This window comes from Physella acuta, unplaced genomic scaffold, assembly GCF_028476545.2.
Source record: "Physella acuta isolate Inbredline_101_S28 unplaced genomic scaffold, ASM2847654v3 ptg000320l, whole genome shotgun sequence".
Taxonomy (NCBI): domain Eukaryota; kingdom Metazoa; phylum Mollusca; class Gastropoda; family Physidae; genus Physella; species Physella acuta.
Window position 1 is genome coordinate 388836 of NW_026731839.1, and position 23507 is coordinate 412342.

General features: G+C 39.2%; 1 protein-coding gene across 2 annotated transcripts in view; it reads right to left on the reverse strand.

Moving 5' to 3' along the window:
* The window catches only part of LOC131940515 (cAMP-dependent protein kinase regulatory subunit), a 197467-nt gene that overhangs the window by 122722 nt on the left and 51238 nt on the right, over positions 1-23507 (reverse strand). The window contains exon 1 of one of the 2 annotated variants that reach the window (XM_059299178.1): positions 15101-15175. The exons of the other annotated variant lie outside the window; for it this stretch is intronic. Within the exon in view, the coding sequence (XP_059155161.1) occupies positions 15101-15154 (54 nt within the window). The 5' untranslated portion in view covers positions 15155-15175. Of the gene's footprint in view, positions 1-15100; positions 15176-23507 lie in introns of those variants that run through there. 2 annotated transcript variants of the gene reach the window in all.

Here is a 23507-nt window from a genome sequence, read left to right on the forward strand (position 1 = left end):
ATGACATGTGCCATATTAGTATCAATCAATGACGAAATGACATGTGCCATATTAGTATCAATCAATGACGAAATGACATGTGCCATATTAGTATCAATCATTGACGAAATGACATGTGCCATATTAGTATCAATCAATGACGAAATGACATGTGCCATATTAGTATCAATCAATGACGAAATGACATGTGCCATATTAGTATCAATCACTGACAAAATGACGTGTCATATCGGTGTGAATGATTAGCCAAAAGATAACACGTCTCATACCGCTGGTGATTCATCCGTCGTGCTCTTACCTAACATGGCGAGAGATTTGAAAACATTGAACCCAGCGTTATTCAGTAATAGGACACCGTTTTGTTTAGATTTAAAGTTTAAATTTAGGTCTGGGCGTGGGTTAAGGATCAAATTTTTACAGGTGATATAACTGGCTATATTTAGTATTAAACTTTAATCGAACGTGTTATCGAATATGGGTGTGTGGAACTGATAATTTTAATTTTAATGGCGGGGGGGGGGGGGGTTCTGGCTGGTCATGACGTGTAATATTAAAGACGACGTCATGATAATGCAGTGTATTTTATAATCCTCTTAACCCGATATAACAGTTAAGTAAAGTAAGTAAAGTTCCCTTTCAAACCTGACGGTTTATGGGGCAAGTGAAGTAGGGTTCACTTGCTTCTATGACCTCGGCATATGAAGAGATAGTGTGGTCAGCACTATGCCCAGCCGCCTTTACTTTCCCTAACGTGAGTTAGGTACCCATCAGAGCTGGGTCGACTCAGGGACGGTCTACTGACTTGAACCCGGATTCGAACTCGAGACCTACGGGTTAGCAGTTCAGCTCTCTACCGCTAGGCCACTCCGCATAACAAGTTTTCTTTTATTAGGGTTAGGATTAAGGTAAGTATTTATGGCGGATATATGGTGAGGGCTAGAACTAGGGTCAGAGTAAAGACGATGATATTTATAAACTATAAATTCAACTGCCCATATCAATGACTCGTATGAGACTCTCGATTATAATAACCTTTAATATTTACACGTAACTAAACTCTGGCTAATATTGTTTATACAACAAGAGAAAAATAAACCTTCAATCTCCGTAAAGTAACGAGATATTAAATCAGAATATTCCGTGATGTTATCTTTCATCGCTGCTACCAAAAAGACGGCGGGGAAAAAAAACGAACATTTAAACATAAAAAAAAACAGAGGTCATAAATTATTCATACCCAAGCCGAGATTATACCATCCTATCGATCATGATCCGGGGGGCGAAAGATATGAGCGGAAATGTCTACGCATGCGCCGTGGCTGACAAATTGCCAGTAAGGTTTGTGTCAGTCAGCAAGTCAAACATGAAAGATGGGATCAATGCCCAGTAACCGGCATTTCTACCTGTGAGCTCATGGTAATACAGAAAGTAAAGGTGTTTTAGTGCATGTTTATGTATTATCGATGTAATGCCATGTAGTTGCCATTTAGATCTTTTAGCTTATGGTATTACAGAATGTAAAGGTGTTTTAGTGCCTGTTTATGTATTACCGAGGCAATGACGTTACATTTTTCTAAACTCAGGCCATGTGTAGGTTGTAAAAATGAAACAAGAATATAAGCTGTAAACGGTATTATAGACAATAACTGAACAATTAAATAATTGTATCGACGATCGTACCCGTAACTAGTAATTTTCTCCAGGCTTATCAAGACTAAAATAGATGCTAAACTGAGCTCATATAGCATTACACAACAAATGTAATGATCGAACTGCTAATATATAGGAAGAGAGTGTACTGAGCTTATATCGTATTACACAACAAATGTAATGAAAGTGACATTTAACGATATAAATGGACTGAGCTTATATCGTATTACACAACAAATGAAAGTGACATTTAACGATTTAAATGGACTAAGCTTACATCGCATTGTACAACAAACTGAATGACCAAACTGTTAGAATACGAAGAGAATGTACTGAGAGCAACAGTAGGTTGTCTAAATAAGTACAGTCTGGGAGTGTTTTTCTTCGCAATCAAACGTCTGGCCGAGAGAAAATAAAATGGAGAAGAATAACCGGAGGGGAGGGGGGAGAGAAGAAATTGAATCTTAAAAAAAATTGTATTCACTTCTTTGTTGTTATTGTTTTAATTATTTTTTTTTCGAAATTTTTTAACGGGGTGGGAAATTAATTAAATTCATTCGGTGGCCAAAAAGAATAAAGATATGCATGTTTTTCATGAATATTAAAAACAACGGAAACAAGATTCAAACTTTTTGTTGTATTCTATAAGCCAGAATTTTTTCACTCAAAAAAAAAACAATAATATGGAAATGTATTGTTACATAACATGCACACAATGCTATGATATGGCTGTTTCTGTTTTTTTAAAAAAAAATCACTTTTCTAGGTGTGATTATAGATTGATAATCTGTTCCCAGGCTAAGCACTAATGTGCTACCACAGATCGCTACCCTAACTTGCTATCAAAGGACTGCTACCCTAACTTGCTACCACAGAACACTACCTTAACCTGCTATCAAAGGAGTGCTACTCTAAACTGCTACCAAAAGACTACTATCTTAACCTGCTACCAAAGGACTGCTACCCTAACCTGCTACCACAAAAACTGCTACCCTGGTCTGCTACCACAAAAACTGCTACCCTGGTCTGCTACCCAAGCTTGCTACCACAAAAACTGCTGCCCAAGCTTGCTACCACAAAAACTGCTACCCTGGCCTGCTACCACAAAAACTGCTACCCTGGTCTCCTACCACAAAAACTGCTACCCTGGTCTGCTACCCAAGCTTGCTACCACAAAAACTGCTGCCCAAGCTTGCTACCACAAAAACTGCTACCCTGGCCTGCTACCACAAAAACTGCTACCCTGGTCTCCTACCACAAAAACTGCTACCCTGGTCTACTACCACAAAAACTGCTACCCTGGTCTGCTACCCAAGCTTGCTACCACAAAAACTGCTACCCTGGCCTGCTACCTTAAAAACTGCTACCCTGGCCTGCTACCTTAAAAACTGCTACCCTGGCCTGCTACCTTAAAAACTGCTACCCTAACCTGCTACCACAAAAACTGCTACCCTGGCCTGCTACCCTGGTCTGCTACCACAAAAACTGCTACCCTGGGCTGCTACCACAAAAACTGCTACCCTAACTTGCTACCACAAAAACTGCTACCCTGGCCTGCTACCACAAAAACTGCTACCCTAACCTGCTACCTTAAAAACTGCTACCCTAACCTGCTACCACAGAAACTGCTACCCTTATTTGCTACCACAAAAAACGTCTACACTAGCCTGCAACCACGGACTTAAATCCTTGCCTCCTAACACCGTCTGCTAGCAAAGGACTGCTACCAATCTGCTAGAGCTGGACTACTTGATGAATGTAAATGGTCTATCACGGACGTTCGTCTTCCCTTTAACCCTCTAACTAACCCACTGACCGGCTCACACTTCGACCCTCGACACGGGAGTCACGTGTACACGCCAGCCAACAAGAAACCCCATTTAACTTATCCATAGATCTTCGAGTAAAAACTCATCCTCCTAATTCCACCACCCCCACCACCACCACCAATTTCCAGAAAGGCCTGTTGTAATCTATCTAAAAAGATTAGTTTACTGCCATCAATAACACAATAAAAAAAAAATCCCAAATGGTCCTAATGTTTAAAAAAAAATTAACTTTTTTTAAATCAATATCATTGTCTTTGAGCACACAAATTGTAAAGCCTTTTCTGCGGCGGTACACCACAGCAAGAAATTAAACTTTTTTCTTCTCCCAAGATCAACATCTCTCTTAGTCATCAAACCCATCTAGTCCTGCCACAACTAGTAAAAACATAAAAACAGCAATCAGCAAAAACAAAAACAGCAACTAGTAAAAACATAAACACAGCGAAAACAAACACATCAAAAACAAACACAGCAATCAGCAAAAACAAAAACAGCAACTAGTAAAAACATAAACACAGCAACAAGTAAAAACATAAACACAGCAACAAGTAAGATCATAAACACAGCAACCAGTAAAAACATAAACACAGCAACAAGTAAAAACATAAACACAACAACCAACAAAAATATAAACACAGAAACTAGCAAAAACATAAACACAGCAACCAGTAAAAACATAAACACAGCAAGAAGTAAAAATATAAACACAGCAACAAGTAAAAATATAAACACAGCAACAAGTAAAAATATAAACACAGCAACAAGTAAAAATATAAACACAGCAACAAGTAAAAATATAAACACAGCAACAAGTAAAAATATAAACACAGCAACAAGTAAAAATATAAACACAGCAACAAGTAAAAACATAAACACAGCAACCAGTAAAAACATTAACACAGCAACCAGTAAAAACATAAACACAGCAACAAGTAAATACATAAACACAGAAACTAGCAAAAACATAAACACAACAACCGACAAAAACACAAACACAACAACCAACAAAAACATAAACATAAACACAACAACCAACAAAAACATAAACACAACAACCAACAAAAACATAAACACAACAACCAACAAAAACATAAACACAACAACCAACAAAAACATAAACACAACAACCAACAAAAACATAAACACAACAACCAACAAAAATATAAACACAGAAACTAGCAAAAAGATAAACACAACAACCAACAAAAACATAAACACAACAACCAACAAAAATATAAACACAGAAACTAGCAAAAACATAAACACAACAACCGACAAAAACACAAACACAATAACCAACAAAAACATAAACACAACAACCAACAAAAACATAAACACAACAAGAACAAACACAGCAACCAGCAAAAACAAACACAGCAACTAGTTAAAACATAAACACAACAACCGACAAAAACACAAACACGACAACCAACAAAAACATAAACACAGCAACCATTGAAAAACACAGCAACTGGTAAAACGCTACACGCTAAACTTCAGTATAGTCAATGGCCTCGGGGAGGGGGGTCAAAAGGACGGGTGTGCTGACGTCATCATCAGACGATAAATTACACGGACCACCGAGAGGGACGGACCTGCTACTCACTCCTGTAAAGACTTTCGTTAATTCCAAAACCGGTGGGTGAGGGTGTCTTTGATGACCCTAGCGAGTCACTTCCTTGAGCTGTACCACTTTGTGTGAGTGGTGTGATGGTGAATTCATTCTAGCCGTCCCGCTAAATGGCTCAACTGATTTCGTTTCTTCTAACATGTATGTTTGATGAAGTATATAAATATATATATATATATATATATATATATATATATATATATATATATATACATAAATATATATATATATATATATATATATAAACTGAATAAGCCATATAAAAATGTACTTCATCATTGTCGAATAACTTAGACATATTGTACTGTCCAAATATAATTAAGACTGATTTGTGCAAGTTATTCCCCATATATAAATTCGATTTTACCAAGGGAAACAACTTCTATGTTTCAAAAATACTATAAAATAAAAAGAAATTTAACAGAAATAACAGAGAAATCTGGATCATTCTCTTATTATTTAACTAAACATAATTATTAGAAATCTTATATTTGTCTATTCTTTATAATTCATAAGCTTTTGAATTATAATTTGACCATTTTGCCATTTAAAAAAATACTAAAGAGTTCAATACTTAAAATGTAGACTTGTGACAAAACTGTTTCCCGCTAATGCGCTTAGCTCAGGCTCCAGAGTGAATAACTTCTTATTACACTACCAAGTATACATTTTTACCATCGGATACGCTTGCAGAAGCCCACTCTCACTACGCCAGAGTTATCTGAAGGTAGAAATGTGGGTATCTGTAAAAAAAAAATTATGAAAACCCTTGAAAATGAAGAGAAGCTTCTCCCCAAGACCCGGTCTGCTACATCTCGGCTCTCATCTATACCAGGGGTCTCCAAACTTTTCAGTCCGAGGGCCGCATTAACTATAAAATGTCAGTTCGAGGGCCAGTTTCTTCCTGGCATGTCTTAAATTTTTCTGGTCAAAGTCCCTCAGCCATTACCAACAAACGCTTTTTTCCGTGGACAAAAATATCTACGCGGGCCGGATGAGAGGACCTCGCGGGCCGCATCTGGCCCGCGGGCCGTAGTTTGGACAAAATCTATACGACAAAATTTTAAAAAAAAAAGGTTTTCCTTAACAACACGCGTCTTCTGTTTCATTACATTTCTTTCATCATAAATTTAGTATGGGTATGTTTAGAATGGGCTCTACATGCATAATTAGAGGAATGGGGCATCAGATTAAAAAATTGTTTAATAACCGACCTTGATTACATGAGGTGCTATACTAGCAATCGTTAAATAACCGCATATGATTACATGGGGTGCTAAGCTAGCAATCGTTTATTAAGTGACCTTGATTACATGAGGTTCTATGCTAGCAATAGATACATAACATAATTTGATTACGTGAGTTCCTATTAAACTCGACACAAGGACATAACTTTTTATGTCTGTCAGATAATTTTTATATTTTTTATTTATTTTTATTTTATTTATTTTTTTGACAGCTTTTTAAAGTAAAAAATTAATATGAGGAAAAAACTGAGGAAAATCGTTAACAATATAAAACTTTCATTAACAAAACTTTAAACTGTAGAAACATTGACACAATATTTGTAAAAACACTATTTTTTTTAATATTCATCACATTGTAAGAATAGTATAGGCATTTCTCTTTACCAATGGCTAAAACTATTCCGATTTCCCAGTCACATCGGTACCTGTAATCCAATAAGACAAGGGTTAGAAGCGAGTTAGATTAGGGAACAGGGGGGGTCACCACGATAAAAGAATCGGATCTTGAAGACGGGCAGTACAGGCCTAGGAAAATAAAACCCTTCTGCCAGACTTGAAGATGAAGATTGGCATGAATGGAACTAGCGGGAAGACCTCTATTCAGAGCTGACTACATCTTCACCCAGTCCCACGTGCCAAGCGAGGGTGAGTGGTGGCTAGGACCTTGACATGAGCGGACACTTTCGCTTCCAACTTAATTACGTTCTACAACTCTCGCTCAACGCTCTAGAACTCTCGTTAGAGTCTCGGGCTAGTGGTAGGGTAGACCTAACTCGTGCAAGGGTCTAATTGTAAATGCCCTAACATTGGGCATCTCCCAATTTTTTAAATTCTCAAACATTGGGCAATTATAGATCTTTAATAAGCCCAAACATTGGGCACAACCCCCCCCCCCCCCCACACACACACACAATTTTTAAAAATCCCTAACATTGGACAACCACAGATCTCGTTAAAAAGCCCAAACACTGGGCAACAATAGATCTCGTTAAGATATTGGACAGCCACAGATCTTGTTAAAAAGCCCAAACATTGGGCAACAATAGATCTCGTTAAGATATTGGACAGCCACAGATCTTGTTAAAAAGCCCAAACATTGGGCAAGAATAGATCTCGTTAAGATATTGGACAACCACAGATCTTGTTAAAAAGCCCAAACATTGGGCAACCCTACTCCACGACGCCAGTGATTAACTTCCCGTACAAGGGTCGATATTTTTTGTAATTAAACACTGACAGACACAAAGCATTTTTTGGCCCCAACGAGAAAGCAGCTAAATTGGCTGAAGCCCCGGGGGGAGGTCATCATATCATTGCCTTCTCCAACACCGGCGATAACAACATTATTTTTTTGTAACCGTGCATAATACATCTTTTTTTTTTTTAATTCTAATGCATCAACAAAATTAAACAAAAATATTAAAAACAACATATTTATAATTTTAAAATACCTACTCAACTTGTAACTGGGAAAAAATTAGGATTTTAATACTTTATAAAATTATAATGTATGGCTAATATAGACTTAAAAAATTAAATATATCTAATACAAAAACCATCTATTACCGCGAAATACGACAGATATTTTTAAAAGGTTTAACATACATAAAAGATTCATAGAATTCAATACAGCAAAATATGACAAACTCATTCAAAAAACGATTAACTGATACATAAATAAGATTGATCTATTCACCACAACAAAATCTGCGCACTTTATTTCTGAATTCTATTCAGGAAAAAGAAAATCGTTGCGGAACTGTCAGTAGAATTGCTATTCACGCCTCGACCAACTCTTATTCTGCGCATGTCCACTTAGACACCGGAAGAAGTTAAAAGCCGGGCTATTGTCGTCCGAGGAACAGCCGATCTGTCTCAAGGTATCGCGAGCCGTTAAAATGGCCGGCGGAAACCGGACCGAACCAGATTAAAGATAGGTTCTATTCGCTCATTCCAGATTTTTTTTTTACTCTGTTCGACTTAGTAGAGAATGCCGATGTGTCTTTCTTTACACGCACTGAAAAATTTTTCAATGCCATCGGGGTTTCAAGTTAAGTAAGCCAGAGTGTTGGGGAGGAAACGTCGGTAGCCATGGTTACACGGGATAAACAATAAGCTCCAGAATATTAATTATAAGGGTTTTGAAATCTCAATGTCATGATATTAAGTTTATTAAACGAACGCCGATATAGGTCATTGAATTATTATGTTTTTTTTTTCTTATTTTAAAGATTTTGTGAAATTAAAGTGTTGAGTAATAATGGTGAGACATATGGCAACAAAATATTTTAACGTGATGCCTTGGTGGATTTTGACCACAACGGTGTATATATCTCGATAAAACAAAAAAATGGAGTTAAAATAGTCTAGTTCTAAGGAACCGCTAGTTCTAAGGAACCGATATATACGTAGTACCCTCTGCTCTAAAAACCCACACTGATATAACTCATACAAGCAGTGAGCAACGAAGATGGCCGCTCACCCACCTACACACGTGCTAACACAAACAGCCCGGGGGTGGGGGGGGTGGTCTTCAGGAACCGATTTGACCCAGGCATGTTAAAGCAACTCGGCCCTTTCTCTCTGGTCACCCGAGCTAATCCAATATTTAGCGGGTGACGTGGATTCGATTAGCTGCATTAGCTGGGCGTCCACGGGGGATACGTTGATACTCGGACAGGATGCCGCCGATCAGATGGCTTTCACGCCCGTGTCCGGTGAGGTGGGGGTGGGGGTGGGGGTGGGTGGGGGGATCTTTCTAGCATACATACAAGATAGGTAGCTATTTATAGCGTCCAACATTTTTTGTTTTTATTTTGTTTACAAAATAATATTGATTGTTGTGAGATTGGTGGCTATTTTGTTACATCAAACTTATTATACGATATATTTACTTACGACTTTCTAAAGTTTATGAGATAGGTTGATATTTAGCACACCCTAAATAGTAAATGGTACGTCTTCGCGCAACATACAAACGTGTATGAGATAGGTTGCTGCTCAAAACACACAAAAAAAAGTATGTTGTATGTATGGTTACAATACACTCCTAATACTTATGACAGCACTCTCCAGTGTATAATGTATGTATGCTAACGAAACTATAACTCTTTCTGATTCATTTATCCTCTGAGTGGTTCTTAACCTTTTTGGAGTTACTGAACCCCGTCAGCTTAACAGACGCATTCACAGAACCCTACTAAATAGTTTTATCGTCTGCACTGACGAATTCCGATCGGGATTCATATGAGTCGGGTGTGTGTATTGACCTCCGCCATACACATGAGTCTGACTCGCGAAAGCCCAGGGTTTCGATCGAACCCAAGTTAAGAACCACTGCATGACACCCACCCCGCCATTACACAGCCACCTTCTTGATTCATTGCATGCTTAGCTCTCGCTATAGATATTGAACCTAAATATTTTCTTAACAAATCATTTTAAAAACAATGCTATTTTATAACTAGATAAATAAAGCTGAGTTGCTTTTTTTTAAATTCTTTTCAATATTTCTAAGTATAAAATGTATGCTCAACAAACAGAATCATTTAGTTCGCCACTTGCAACCTTGAGATTGTGGGATACAAACGCATGCAATAGACATACAGGGGAGTCGGGTGTCGCCACAATAGACATAAGATACATGCATCATAAGTGTGTATATCTAGTGAGGAAACTTACTAAGTGTCACCTTATACAATGGTCATTAGTGCACAAATCTATTGGGTGAACTACGAAAAACTAGAACAGGAAATAAATAAGGGATAATTTAAATAATTTTTTAATGGAATAGTTAGATCAGTAAAGTGAACCTTGTCTAACCAACCATCCAGAATTTAGATCTTTTTAGGCAAGAGAGTTAGATAGATACAGAGCTCTTTCGGGCATGAAAACCAATGTAGCATATCTACACACTTAACAAATTCGGTTTAACGGTACGACGGCTTGACGGTTCAGATGTTTAACGATTCAAAAAGTTGCGATAGTTTAACATTGATGGTTCAACGGTTTAACAGTCCAAAAGTTGAACGGTTAAACCGCTGACGCGACGTGCTCTCACGCAGTGGCAGAGGAAGCCAGAACTCCGGTGGAGAAATCGAATCATAAAATACTGGTCGGTGCCTCTTATGGGATTTCTTTCGGGGTTTTTTTTATAGTAGAGGATTCTAATCTGGGGCGGGGCTGAGGGGGGTGCCTGAATAAATCCTGGGAGATAGGGTTGGACGATAAAAAACACATTAGCTGTCAAAATGGGATGGAGAATTAATGTCGATTTAAATTCTTCTGAACAGTTTCTGCCGTAATTTGTCCCATGATGGATATTGGGATTTGAGGTTGTGTGTAGTTTTTTTTTAAAACGGCTATCCTAATATAAATGGGATCAGGGTGAATATTGATCTGATGGTGTCCACTAAGAGGCGCGTATTGGGGGTACATGGGCTAGGGGTATGGGTACGGGTTGTCTCGTTCAGGGTTCACGGGTACTGGGTAGTTAGTAAGTAAGGAAAGTTCCCTTTTCAAATCTGACGGTCTATAGTGCAAGTAAAGTAGAGTTCACTTGTTTTTGTGACCTCGGCATATAAAGAGATAGTGTGGTCAGCGCTATGACCAGCCGCCTTTACTTTTCTAAATTGAGTTAGATACTTAGCAGAGTTGGGTGGACTCAGGGACGGTCTAGTGATTCGAACTCGAGACTGACGGGATAGCAGCCCTGCTCTCTACCGCTACACCATTCCGTCCCCGGGTAGTTAGTACCCACAGCAAAAAAAAATAATAATAATAATAAAATAAAAACGCAAGCGTTTGTTAGCAAAAACAGATACTCTCGGCTCTCGTGGTTTGCCAGTAACACTATACGGTAGGTGACGGGAGGGAGGGGGTGAACTAGTGGCACACTGGACACCCTAGGTCAAGGAAATCATGCATTAAAATACTAAACGTAAAAAAGTCAAAACGAAGACGTGTGTACCAACTGCTGTGCCCTTACACCAAGTATGTCTCGATGATTATGTTGTGAGTTGGTAAGCTTACAGCTGAAGCCGTCAACTCGTCCTTAACTAACATAGGGGTAGATCGAATTATCGGAAATTGAAACATGGAGAGTTTTGTCAATAACTCTGCCAGCACGCTTGGGTGAACAAGTAACACTTGCAAGTGGAGGAGGGGGAGGTGACGAAATGAGAACAAATCGAATCGATGCAATGAAGTGTGTGATTTTAGGAATAAAGGGCTTGCCATTGTAAAGGTGGCATTCAGTAATATGATGTGCCAGAGAGCCATTTTAAATGAAGTTGTCAGTCTGTCATTTGATGTGTCAATTTAAATGAAGGTGTCAGTTTGTCATATGATATGACAGAGTGCCAATTTAAATGAAGGTGTCAGCCTGTCATTTGATGTGTCAATTTAAATGAAGGTGTCAGTTTGTCATATGATATGACAGAGTGTCAGTTTGTCATATGATATGACAGAGTGCCATTTTAAATGAAGGTGTCAGACTGTCATTTGATGTGTCAATTTAAATGAAGGTGTCAGTTTGTCATATGATATGACAGAGTGCCAATTTAAATGAAGGTGTCAGCCTGTCATATGATGTGTCAATTTAAATGAAGGTGTCAGTTTGTCATATGATATGACAGAGTGTCAGTTTGTCATATGATATGACAGAGTGCCATTTTAAATGAAGGTGTCAGTCTCTCATTTGATGTGTCAATTTAAATGAAGGTGTCAGTTTGTCATATGATATGACAGAGTGCCAATTTAAATGAAAGTGTCAGTCTGTCATTTGATGTGCTAGATTGTTTTAAAGTGTTACTAGAGATTTGTATTTAACATTCTTAGTCATTTCACACGATATCATTGTGACAAATAAAACGTGACACACGTAAAACGTGTCATCACTTGGACACACGTAAAACGTGACATGATTGTGACACACGTGACATACGACATGATTGTGACACACGTGAAATACGACATGATTGTGACACACGTGAAATACGACACGATTGTGACACACGTGACATACGACATGATTGTGACACACGTGAAATACGACATGATTGTGACACACGTGAAATACGACATGATTGTGACACACGTGAAATACGACATGATTGTGACACACGTGACATACGACATGATTGTGACACACGTGAAATACGACATGATTGTGACACACGTGACATACGACATGATTGTGACACACGTGAAATACGACATGATTGTGACACACGTGAAATACGACATGATTGTGACACACGTGAAATACGACATGATTGTGACACACGTGAAATACGACATGATTGTGACACACGTGACATACGACACGATTGTGACACACGTGACATACGACATGATTGTGACACACGTGACATACGACATGATTGTGACACACGTGACATACGACATGATTGTGACACACGTGACATACGACATGATTGTGACACACGTGAAATACGACATGATTGTGACACACGTGAAATACGACATGATTGTGACACACGTGACATACGACACGATTGTGACACACGTGACATACGACATGATTGTGACACACGTGAAATACGACATGATTGTGACACACGTGAAATACGACATGATTGTGACACACGTGACATACGACATGATTGTGACACACGTGACATACGACATGATTGTGACACACGTGAAATACGACATGATTGTGACACACGTGACATACGACATGATTGTGACACACGTGAAATACGACATGATTGTGACACACGTGAAATACGACACGATTGTGACACACGTGAAATACGACACGATTGTGACACACGTGAAATACGACATGATTGTGACACACGTGAAATACGACATGATTGTGACACACGTGAAATACGACATGATTGTGACACACGTGAAATACGACATGATTGTGACACACGTGAAATACGACATGATTGTGACACACGTGAAATACGACACGATTGTGACACACGTGAAATACGACATGATTGTGACACACGTGAAATACGACATGACTGTGACACATGTAAAACACGACATTTCTTCGACTCAGCCAAACACGACATACCCTCTATTCTCTTACAGCACGCGAACGCGGGGCATCTACTGGGATCAAATTTGCATGTCAATTCCACCACAGTGTATTGTGAGGGGGGAGTGGAGGAGGAACAGGTGGGTAGTGATGGAAAACGTGAGCAAGTCACGAATTTCCAAGTCATGAGTATGTCTGTGTTTTAAGTCAATGATGCAACAAGAACCAATATATATATATATATATATATATATATATATATATATATATATATATATATATATATATATATATATATATATATATATATATATATATATATATATATATATATATATATATATATATATAAGGATATCTAACCCGAGTTTGGGGGGGGGGGGGGTTGCTAAAGTAAAAAAACAAAATCGAGCTCATGCAATATCTACCCGTGTTACCCTTTCATTCCCCACTCAGCCGGTGAATGCCGTTGATTGTCCGACCCGTGGGGAGGGACTAATGGTGAAATGATGTAATTGTGTTCTTCAGGTATTTATTTTGTAACAACGAGGGTGATGGGAGTATGAGACACCCCGGGGGGGGGGGGTGATATTAAAGGCTATATCGAGTTTTCAAGTTGCTTTTTTTTTTTCAAATAAATTTCCCTCTCCGCAGTAAATAACACTAATTCAAGGTCTAAAAGTGAGATAGAAAAAAAAATGGTTTCGTCCCTGCGTGAATTTGATATTGATTGAATGAATGCAATGCTTTATTCCGTGAGACGAGCATTATCCTCGAGTGTCGCACCCGGCGGGCACAATGTAATCATTAGCAGGGTAAGTGTAATCTCATTAAACCAAGCAAGTGTCTTGAAAAATTCAGCTTGTTTAACACTAGATTCGCCCGAAAAAAAACTGCGGTTTATCTTTTCGTTAGATCAATCAATACACGGAGCTGTTGATATAGTTCTAGAACAGTGGTTCTTAACCTTTTTGGGGGTACCGAACCCCCCACCAGTTTCAAATGCGCATTCATCGAACACTTCTTAATAGTGCTATCGTCCGCACTGACAAAATCTTATCAAGCCGAACCCCTGAGACTGACTCACTGAAACACTGGAGTTAGTTCGAACCCAGGTTAAGAACCAGTGTTCTAGGAACTGTTGAATGATCCATAGAAAATATTTTGTGATAAACACGGGATGTTTGTCGTGCAAAGCCCACAGCCGTGTGTTTTCTTTTACGCTGGTTCTAAAACTTTAGGTAACAAAGTTTCTACACGTTAAAAAAAAGTGAATGATTTTTCTTCTTAAAATTGTGGATTTCTCCACATTTTATCCGGTTTTTTTATCTCTGAGTCCTCTAATTAAATCAGATTCCCCATCCCCCCCCCTCACCCCAATTCACCACACTATCATTCCACCATACCGCAGGGCTATAGCTCTAAAATAGTTTAGGCTACAGGCAAAGCTTAGGATAAAATAGCGATCCAAAAAACGATACAACTAATTGGTAATGTTGGTTTAGCCATAACGCAGCAGTGTCAGGAATAGACGTTAAATGTAGAGTTGAAGATGGGTTTAAAGTTAACATTAAAGTGAGAGGTACATTTATAATAACGACAGCAAGCAATGATATATAGTTTTGGTTGAGCTCTGATAAATAAACAGTGCCGAGGTAGTTGGTGTATAGACTAGGAAGACAGTACATGAAGAGAGAGAGAGAGAGAGAGAGAGAGATCTTACCGATTTGTTGGAGGGCTTGGGGGTCTCCTGTACATCCGATACATTGTTGGTCATGGCGCTAGGGTCAGCAGCATCCACGCTGGGGCCGGCGGTCACAGAACTAGCACCAGCAGTGTCCGCGCTAGGGACAGCGCTCACCGTCCCGTCCCCTACAGCAGTTCGCACGTCGGTAACGGACACCGCACCCGAGGTTGTGACGACACCCGACTCCCCCGTGTGGGTGGGTCCTGTCACGTTACTACCGGCGCCCGTCACGGGCTGCACACAATCCTCCCCCCGGGACGCGGTGCTGTGGAATGTATTCCGGGAACCCGATCCGTCTGCCGGGAGATTATCCGACTGTTCGGAACCGTGCGTTAATCCGATACCGGCATCCGAGTGGGCGTTCGGTGCCGGAGAATCCCGTGAGACATCCTCTAGGGTTTTGTAGGTCTCGTCTCTAGGAGAGTCGGTCTGGGAACAGGCTCCGTCTGGATTCAGAATGGAGTCGCGAAATTTCCGTAGTTTGTTTCCCATGTTGGTGCTCCGTCAATGATCAAAACACCGAACACTCCAGTATATAATGTAGCACTTTTAAACACTGACACTGGCGTTGTGAAGCTTAAATATTCCTTTCACTAATTAATTATTTTAATATTTTAATAAATCATTTTTTTTTTTTAATTAACACTGTAATGAAAAAAATCAGGTTTGAAAAATTCCTAGACACAATTTTGATATATTACTTCTCGAATGAACCACAGCAGGAATCACTTCCTTCTAAGGGGAAAAGCACTCTCTTGGAAACCGAAACGCTTACAACCCAGAAGAAATTACATGTGTAACAAATCTATCCCGCTGGCTATACATGTGAATGGGGTTCTTAGTATCGCGACATTCGTTCACACACTATATAGTAACCCGGATGTCTACAACACACCCGTTGGTTAAGAATGTTTATTCCACCAACATTCCACATCAAAGTAGGCCTACTTATTTTCCCACGTTTTCTTTAACTTGCTTTCTCTGTGTGTTTGTTTGTCTTTCCAATCCAATCTTGCGATCGAAATTTCTGGCACTTCCCAGTTAGCTAGCGCGCTGAAATTTTCAGGGAAGCTTTGTTTTGGATAACAATTGAATATTCTATTGTTTTTATTACTAAATTAATCCATGGAAACATTTTATTGATCATTTTAGACCGCTATATAATTGTACCAAAAAACGTGGGGGAAAAGGGACATTACCCAGTAACTGTAATTTGATGAAAACAAGGTTCGGCACTCCCCCTCTTTTTGCTTACTGAGTAGTTGTCACGCTGTGTTTGTGTACAAACAACCATAACGTAACAACTGGTGGCCAGTATGGGGGAGACGATATGGTCGAGTGGTTGGGCACACGATTGCTATCCCACTCGACACGGGTTCAAATCTATGTGTTCTAGTCAGTAACGTATTCACACAACGTGTTTTTTACGAGTTGTCTTTTTACGAGTTGTCTTTTTACGAGTTGTCTTCGTTTACCCAAAAAAAAAGTGAAAAGATAAAATCGATAGCAAGATTTACATGCAAACAAACAGACAAACACTAAAAAGTAGAAAATAATAATCATTAAAAAAGTTTTAAAAAACCCACGTTTTCTGATTGAACTAAAAAGTAGAAAATAAATACTATACATCACAATAATGCAAGCGATCACTCTACTATAAGCTATCAAAAACGTGGGGCGCCGTGATTTTCTTACAGTTTCTAATACTGTTGACTCTCTACAAGCTCCCTAATAAAAGTCAATAGTATTATCTAATCAATAGTAATATAACTTTTACTTCGGCGCCCCACGTTTTTCATCGCTTATAGTAGAGTGATCGCTTGCATTATTGTGATGTATAGTATTTATTTTCTACTTTTTAGTTCAATCAGAAAACGTGGGTTTTTTAAAACTTTTTTAATGATTATTATTTTAAAGTTATTAATTGACACCTTTATAAACTACCAGTTATTTAACGATTTCTTTTCTTAACCTAAATTTAATAAAAATTCTAAATATCACTAGCTTAAACCAAAATGCTCTAGACTACCAAACAATTACGTTGGTTCCTAACCATACTTTTATACTCAAGATTATATATATATATACATATATATATATATATATATATATATATATATATATATATATATATATATATATATATATATATATATATATATATATATATATATATATATATATTGCATTGAATTATAAAAGTAAATTATATTCTTACTCTTTATGACCAATAAAAATACATGCCGTTAAGTCAACATTTAGGTAGATTTAAATAACAGATTGCCGCATAAAAGAAACACGAACAGCTTAAACGAAACAATGAGCAACAAAACACAGCGGTATCGTGCTAGTTAATAACTTGGATCAGATAGCAAATCAGGCGCGTGAGTAGCATACACTCCCTAACAACAGCTGGCGCACGTGCTGAGAGTGCCACAATCACGCGAACCTACGAGCCGTTAGTTCCTCCATCCCCACTCTTTCCCCACTCCCCCCCCCTCCCTCCCAGCCTGATTAGAACACGCGTCCAGATGTCGAAGGCCACTCGACTAAGTCCGAAGTTGATCGTTTAATTGTTTTGATTTGTTTGAGCTGACGGTTCCATGGGGGGAAAACCGATAGCTTTAATCGAGTTTCTTAATCAAATCGCCAGTGTGAAAACATCGATCTTACATCACACTGGGAGGCTTGTCGTTCATGGGTTTTTTGTTCCTTCATTCCACTATATTATACTATATTATATATATATATATATATATATATATATATATATATATATATATATTTATATATATATATATATATATATATATAGTTTTCTTATATAGAACGGGTATTATAAAATATACAAAAAAATAAACTACAGTAATAATAAAAAAAATATAACTAAATCTAGATTAAAAATAAAATGCATCCGAATAAGATTTAACTGAAAAAAACAATAGTGCAGTACTAAAAGGAAGCTGACAATACCCAGTAAAAGAATCAAACTAGATTGAAAATACAGAACAGATTCGTGTTTTCTTAGCGTAATGTTTTGAAGAATTAGGCAGAATTTTCTAAAGTAATCCTTTGTTGATATGTAATTTTACACGGGAAATTATAAGAAAACAAAGCAAGATTTTTAGTTTTCGAAGCCACAAACAGGTAAAATCCATACAACAATCGACAATCTATACAACCAATCCATACAGTAATTTATAAGACCACGAGTCAACAATCTACAATTTATACAACTAAAAAATATAACAATCTATGAAACAAATCCAGGCAACAATCTACAAATTAGATCCCTACAAAAATCTGCAATCAATCACCAGATCTCTGAAACAATCTACAATCAAACACAAAATCACTGAAACAATCTACAATGTCACACCCGATCCCTGAAACAATCTACAATGTCACACCCAATCACTGAAACAATCTACAATCAACATGAGATCTCTGAAACAATCTACAATCAAACACAAAATCACTGAAACAATCAACAATCAAACACAAAATCACTTAAACAATCTACGATCAAACACAAAATCACTTAAACAATCTACGATCAAACACAAAATCACTGAAACAATCTACAATCAAACACTAAATCACTGAAACAATCTACAATCAAACACAAAATCACTGAAACAATCTACAATCAAACACAAAATCACTGAAACAATCTACAATCAAACACAAAATCACTGAAACAATCTACAATCAAACACAAAATCACTGAAACAATCTACAATCAAACACAAAATCACTGAAACAATCTACAATCAAACACCGGATCCCTGAAACAATCTACAAGAGATCTAACCAACACGACTCGTGTTTTTAAGTACCGATACGTCAGACTCAATATCGATATTTGAACTTTAAAAATCGAACATGACCGATTTAACCTGAGATTTTTTTTCTCCCCCTATAGAACAAGAATGCGTATGTTCTAATCAGAAAGACATCGATTCTCGATACCACTGAACAGGTTTAAAGTCGACCGCACAGCTTCCGTTGTTATTTAAGTCTAGTCCCTGATTGGTAGAACTTCCAAAAATATAACAGTCTATATATATACATATATACATATATATATATATATATATATATATATATATATATATATATATATATATATATATATATATATATATATATATATATATATATATATATATGTGACGAGCGAACATTTATCCTGCCGACAACGCCAATTGTAACGAGCCAACAGTTACCATGCTCGCAACGCCACATGTAATGAGACCTAATTGCCTGTAGTGCCACGTGTTAACGAGTTTAACCACTCATTCTAGACAACATTGACCACAGTATAGATACTCAAGATGCAGGTTCGCTATTGATCCTTTATTACATGAATCAAGAAATGCTTCATAATAACACAATAAATCAACAGGAATGCTTCTCAATAATAGTCTGAATCAACTGACCCCTAACAGTCCTTCACTAGGCTTTATATAACTGAATCCACATGTCTATAATCCTTCTTAACACAATACGGCTAACCCGTTCTGTAACCGACTTGACATAGTCACACAGACTGACTGATCTAAGCGAGCGATGCAAGAGGCAAGAGCCTCGAAACGGGAAGAGAAGAGAACGAGTTCTGCCGTCCCCTCCTATTTATGCCTTGAAATCGTAGTCGTACTTGTCTCCATTTCCGTAATCGATACTTGTAATCGATGTATCCGAATACTAATGTCGCAGTTTCTGACGTACCGTCCGATTCACTAAAACATCTGCGTCCCATCCATCAAAGTTGACAGCTCGTCTGAAACTTCTCGTACCGTTTCCCAAAATAGCACGCGTTGGCTTTGAGATTGTTATCAGACCGAACCAATAAGCCACCTGTTATGGTTGCGTCAGATTTCATACTGCGTCGCGGCTTCTCGTTCGTTATCATTTGTAACTGGTAGTTAGGCCTACCCCAGTTACATCCACCCCTGCTTTTTTGTGTGTTTTCAACCACAAACAACGCCTGGCAGGTGCACTTCCTAAATGTCCATCGCATCATCGTAAAAAAATGTATTGTTCCACTCACTGTCCACGACGTTCCATTCGTATACGATTGACAGTTATACCTATTTCACATATCAACTGTGTCTACATCATCTTCCTGAGACACAAAACAGTTCTAGAATTCACATCCACCCTTTCCATTTGGTGCCTTCACCAGTTCACTTCTATAGCTCTTTGAACAGTCTGTTTTCATACCAGCGCGACCATGAAAGAATTGATGGTTGCTGACAAAAAATTTCGTATTCCTTCTGTTCCTTAAACTTCTCCGCGGACCACTTATCTGATGGTCTACTGTCTCTCTGCTTCTGGAGGGACCGGGATCCTCATTGTTGCCGGTATCCTCCCCTTGCGTATCGCGGTTGTTCTGTTGATGGTGATATGGTTCCGGAATGGGTATGTGACTTTCCGTTATAACTTCCGGTTCCCTAATTGTCTTGGGTTTCTCTGTGTGTAACTGCTCTTCTTGCCTATTCCAATATTTCTTTAATTGAGCAATATTCGCCCACCGATCCGGTTTGGCGTGATCGATGGGTCTTATCTTAAAGGGGCCACCTGCTGCTTTAGGCATCTCCACGACTTGCCATATCTCCTGTCCCCAGAGATCGTGGATTTTGTTTCTGCCTAACGGGTGACTACGCAGTAATACCCTGTCATTCAGTTTGAGTGGCGGGTCCTTTGTCTGTACCGGCGGTTCCCTTCGCCGTGCTTCATGTTCTAGTCTTTCCTGTACTACCCTGTACATTTCTCTAATTCTTCTCATGTGTTCATTCACATATTCCAGTGCGGTGTATGAGCCAGTCATACTCTCCCTTTTTCCTAGGAACAAATCAAGAGGGAGTCGAGCCTCCCGTCCGAACAGCAACATGTATGGCGCAAAGCCGGTTGTGGCATGGGGTGTGCAGTTGTATAGATATACCAACTCTGGGAGAAAATCAGGCCAACGTTTTTTCTGTTCAGGTTCTAGCGTACGCAGCAAATCATGCATGCTGCGGTTGAACCGTTCACACTGTCCGTTTCCTTTCGGATTAAATGTGGTTGTTCTAGATTTGTTGATCCCGTAGTGGCTGCACAGTTGGTTAATTACTTCTGACTCGAAAGCCCTTCCTTGGTCAGAGTGTAATTGTCTTGGTATGCCATATTTGATGAACCAATGTTCTATTAAGACCTTTGCCACTGTTTTGGCAGTCTGATCTCGTGTGGGCACCGCCACAGTCCATTTGGTGAAAACATCAGTCATTACCAACACATGTTCCGTCCCATCCGATGATTGCTCCAACGACGTAAAGTCCATAGCCACAATCTCTAGTGGTTTTGTCGCTAATAGGTGTCCCGATGGCTGTCTCATTTTGACAACTGGCATTTTCGCATGCTGGCACCTCACACAAGCCTCACAATGGCGTTTGACCTCCATTTCCATATTGGGCCAGTAACACCTCCGTCGTAATATTTTGTGCGTCCTGTCCTGACCCTGGTGTCCTGCCCTGTCATGTGCCAACCTTAGCACTTCTTCTCTTAACTGTCCAGGCACCACCACCTGGTGTATTGTCCCATCAATTTGGTCATGAATTCTCCGTATGAGAACACCATCCTCTATACTGAGACGGTCCCACTGACTCAGTATTTTCTTTGTTTCTCGACCAAATTGTTCTCTTTCCCTTCTTCCTGGGAATTTTTGTTCCTGGACGTATTTCAATAGCGGTTGTAAGCCACTATCCGTTCTCTGGGCATCTCTTATCTTTTGGTGATTAAGGCAATTAAAATCACTATTGTCCATATGTTCGGGCTCTGTGGATATGTGCTCCACCCCGGTCTGCCCGTTCTGCATCACTTGTACCCCATGAGGGATATCTGTTGACGCTCTGACCTCACATATTCCTGTCAGTGTTTCTTCCTCATCGCCCGGTCTCTCGTAAGGATTCCTTGATAAGGCGTCCGCATTGCCATTGGACCGCCCCGGGCGATGTTTTCTCTCTAGGTCAACGAGTGCCAATTCTGCTGCCCATCGCTGTTCGATGGATCCCAGCCTTGCTGTAATTTGAAGTTCTTTTTCAATATCGGATAATTTTTCTAGTTTGCCAACACTGTTCTGTTGTCTACTATTTTTATTTACTTCTTCCGATAACAGACGCTCTAAAGATGAACATTTCTCCTGTGCTTTTAATTTGCATGAACTTTCCCTATCCAGTTTCCTGGTTAACATTGAGATCTCATTCTTAAGTCTACCAATTTCTTCCTTATCATCATTTTTCTTAGCCAACAAATTGTTCACTTGAAACTTTTCAACATTCAAGTTCATTTCACAGTTCATTTTTCCACTATCTGATAATTGCCCTTCGAGTCTTGTTTGAGACTCTTTCATTGTTTGTTTCCTTTTGTTTCTTACGCCATAACCTCGCCGCTCTGTAGCCTTGACCTGCCTTACAGAGGGCGATCGTTTCACCGGACAATACCGTGCCATATGTCCGGGTTGTGAACAGGACAAACAAATTGGTCGACCGTCTGCCGTCCATTGGAGTGATGGCTTGGCAGGACGCGGCCGTCCAACCCGTCCCTGTTTTGTACCGTTCTTTTCCTGATTCTCAGCTGTTGACCTGCTTTCCAACCACTTCAAGCGTTGGTCAACCTTCTCTAGGTGGGCCAACAGTTGAGCCATCATGGTCTCCATCGTGTCGGCCCCTGTGGGTGGGGATTGTCTCTGTTCAGGCACAGAGACTTTGTCCACCGAACAGTTCGATTGGTCCTCATCCTCGGACCTGCGGATCGCTGAGTTCCTGACCTGAAGGAAGGTCAACTGCTGGTCCCTGTGGACCTCCTCTTTCAACTCTCTCCTTAAGATCGGGGTTGCTAGCCCCTCGATGAAATGGTCCCTCAGTAGGCGTACATCAATGTCCGGTGATTTGCCCTTTACCAAATCAAAGGCCCTGTTCATCCTGTGTGAGTACTCCATCACACTCTCCGCCATTCTCTGCTTTAAGCCCACGAATCCCGATAGCAGTTGCACTCCCGACCGTCTCTCCCCAAAGGTCTCCATAATCAGATCCAGCACCTTATCTGGATCTGATTGGACGGTCCTATCGTGGCACTTAACCTCTGCCCTAACCGTTTCACCTATACTGCCCATCAGCAGTCTTAATCTTTCCTCTGGTGACATATGTCTCGAGGCCCAGGCCGCTTTGACCTCTTCACTGAACCTGTTGGTTAAAGTTGGATCTCCGTCCCCGTAAAATTTGTTAATATGGGACTCTCTGGGTAGGACCACTATATGGGTCTGCTTCTCGTCCAGAGTAGACATTTTCTTCCTTAAGTACTAAAAAAAAGAGTTCTTTCTTACCGTGTGTGTATGAAAAATTTT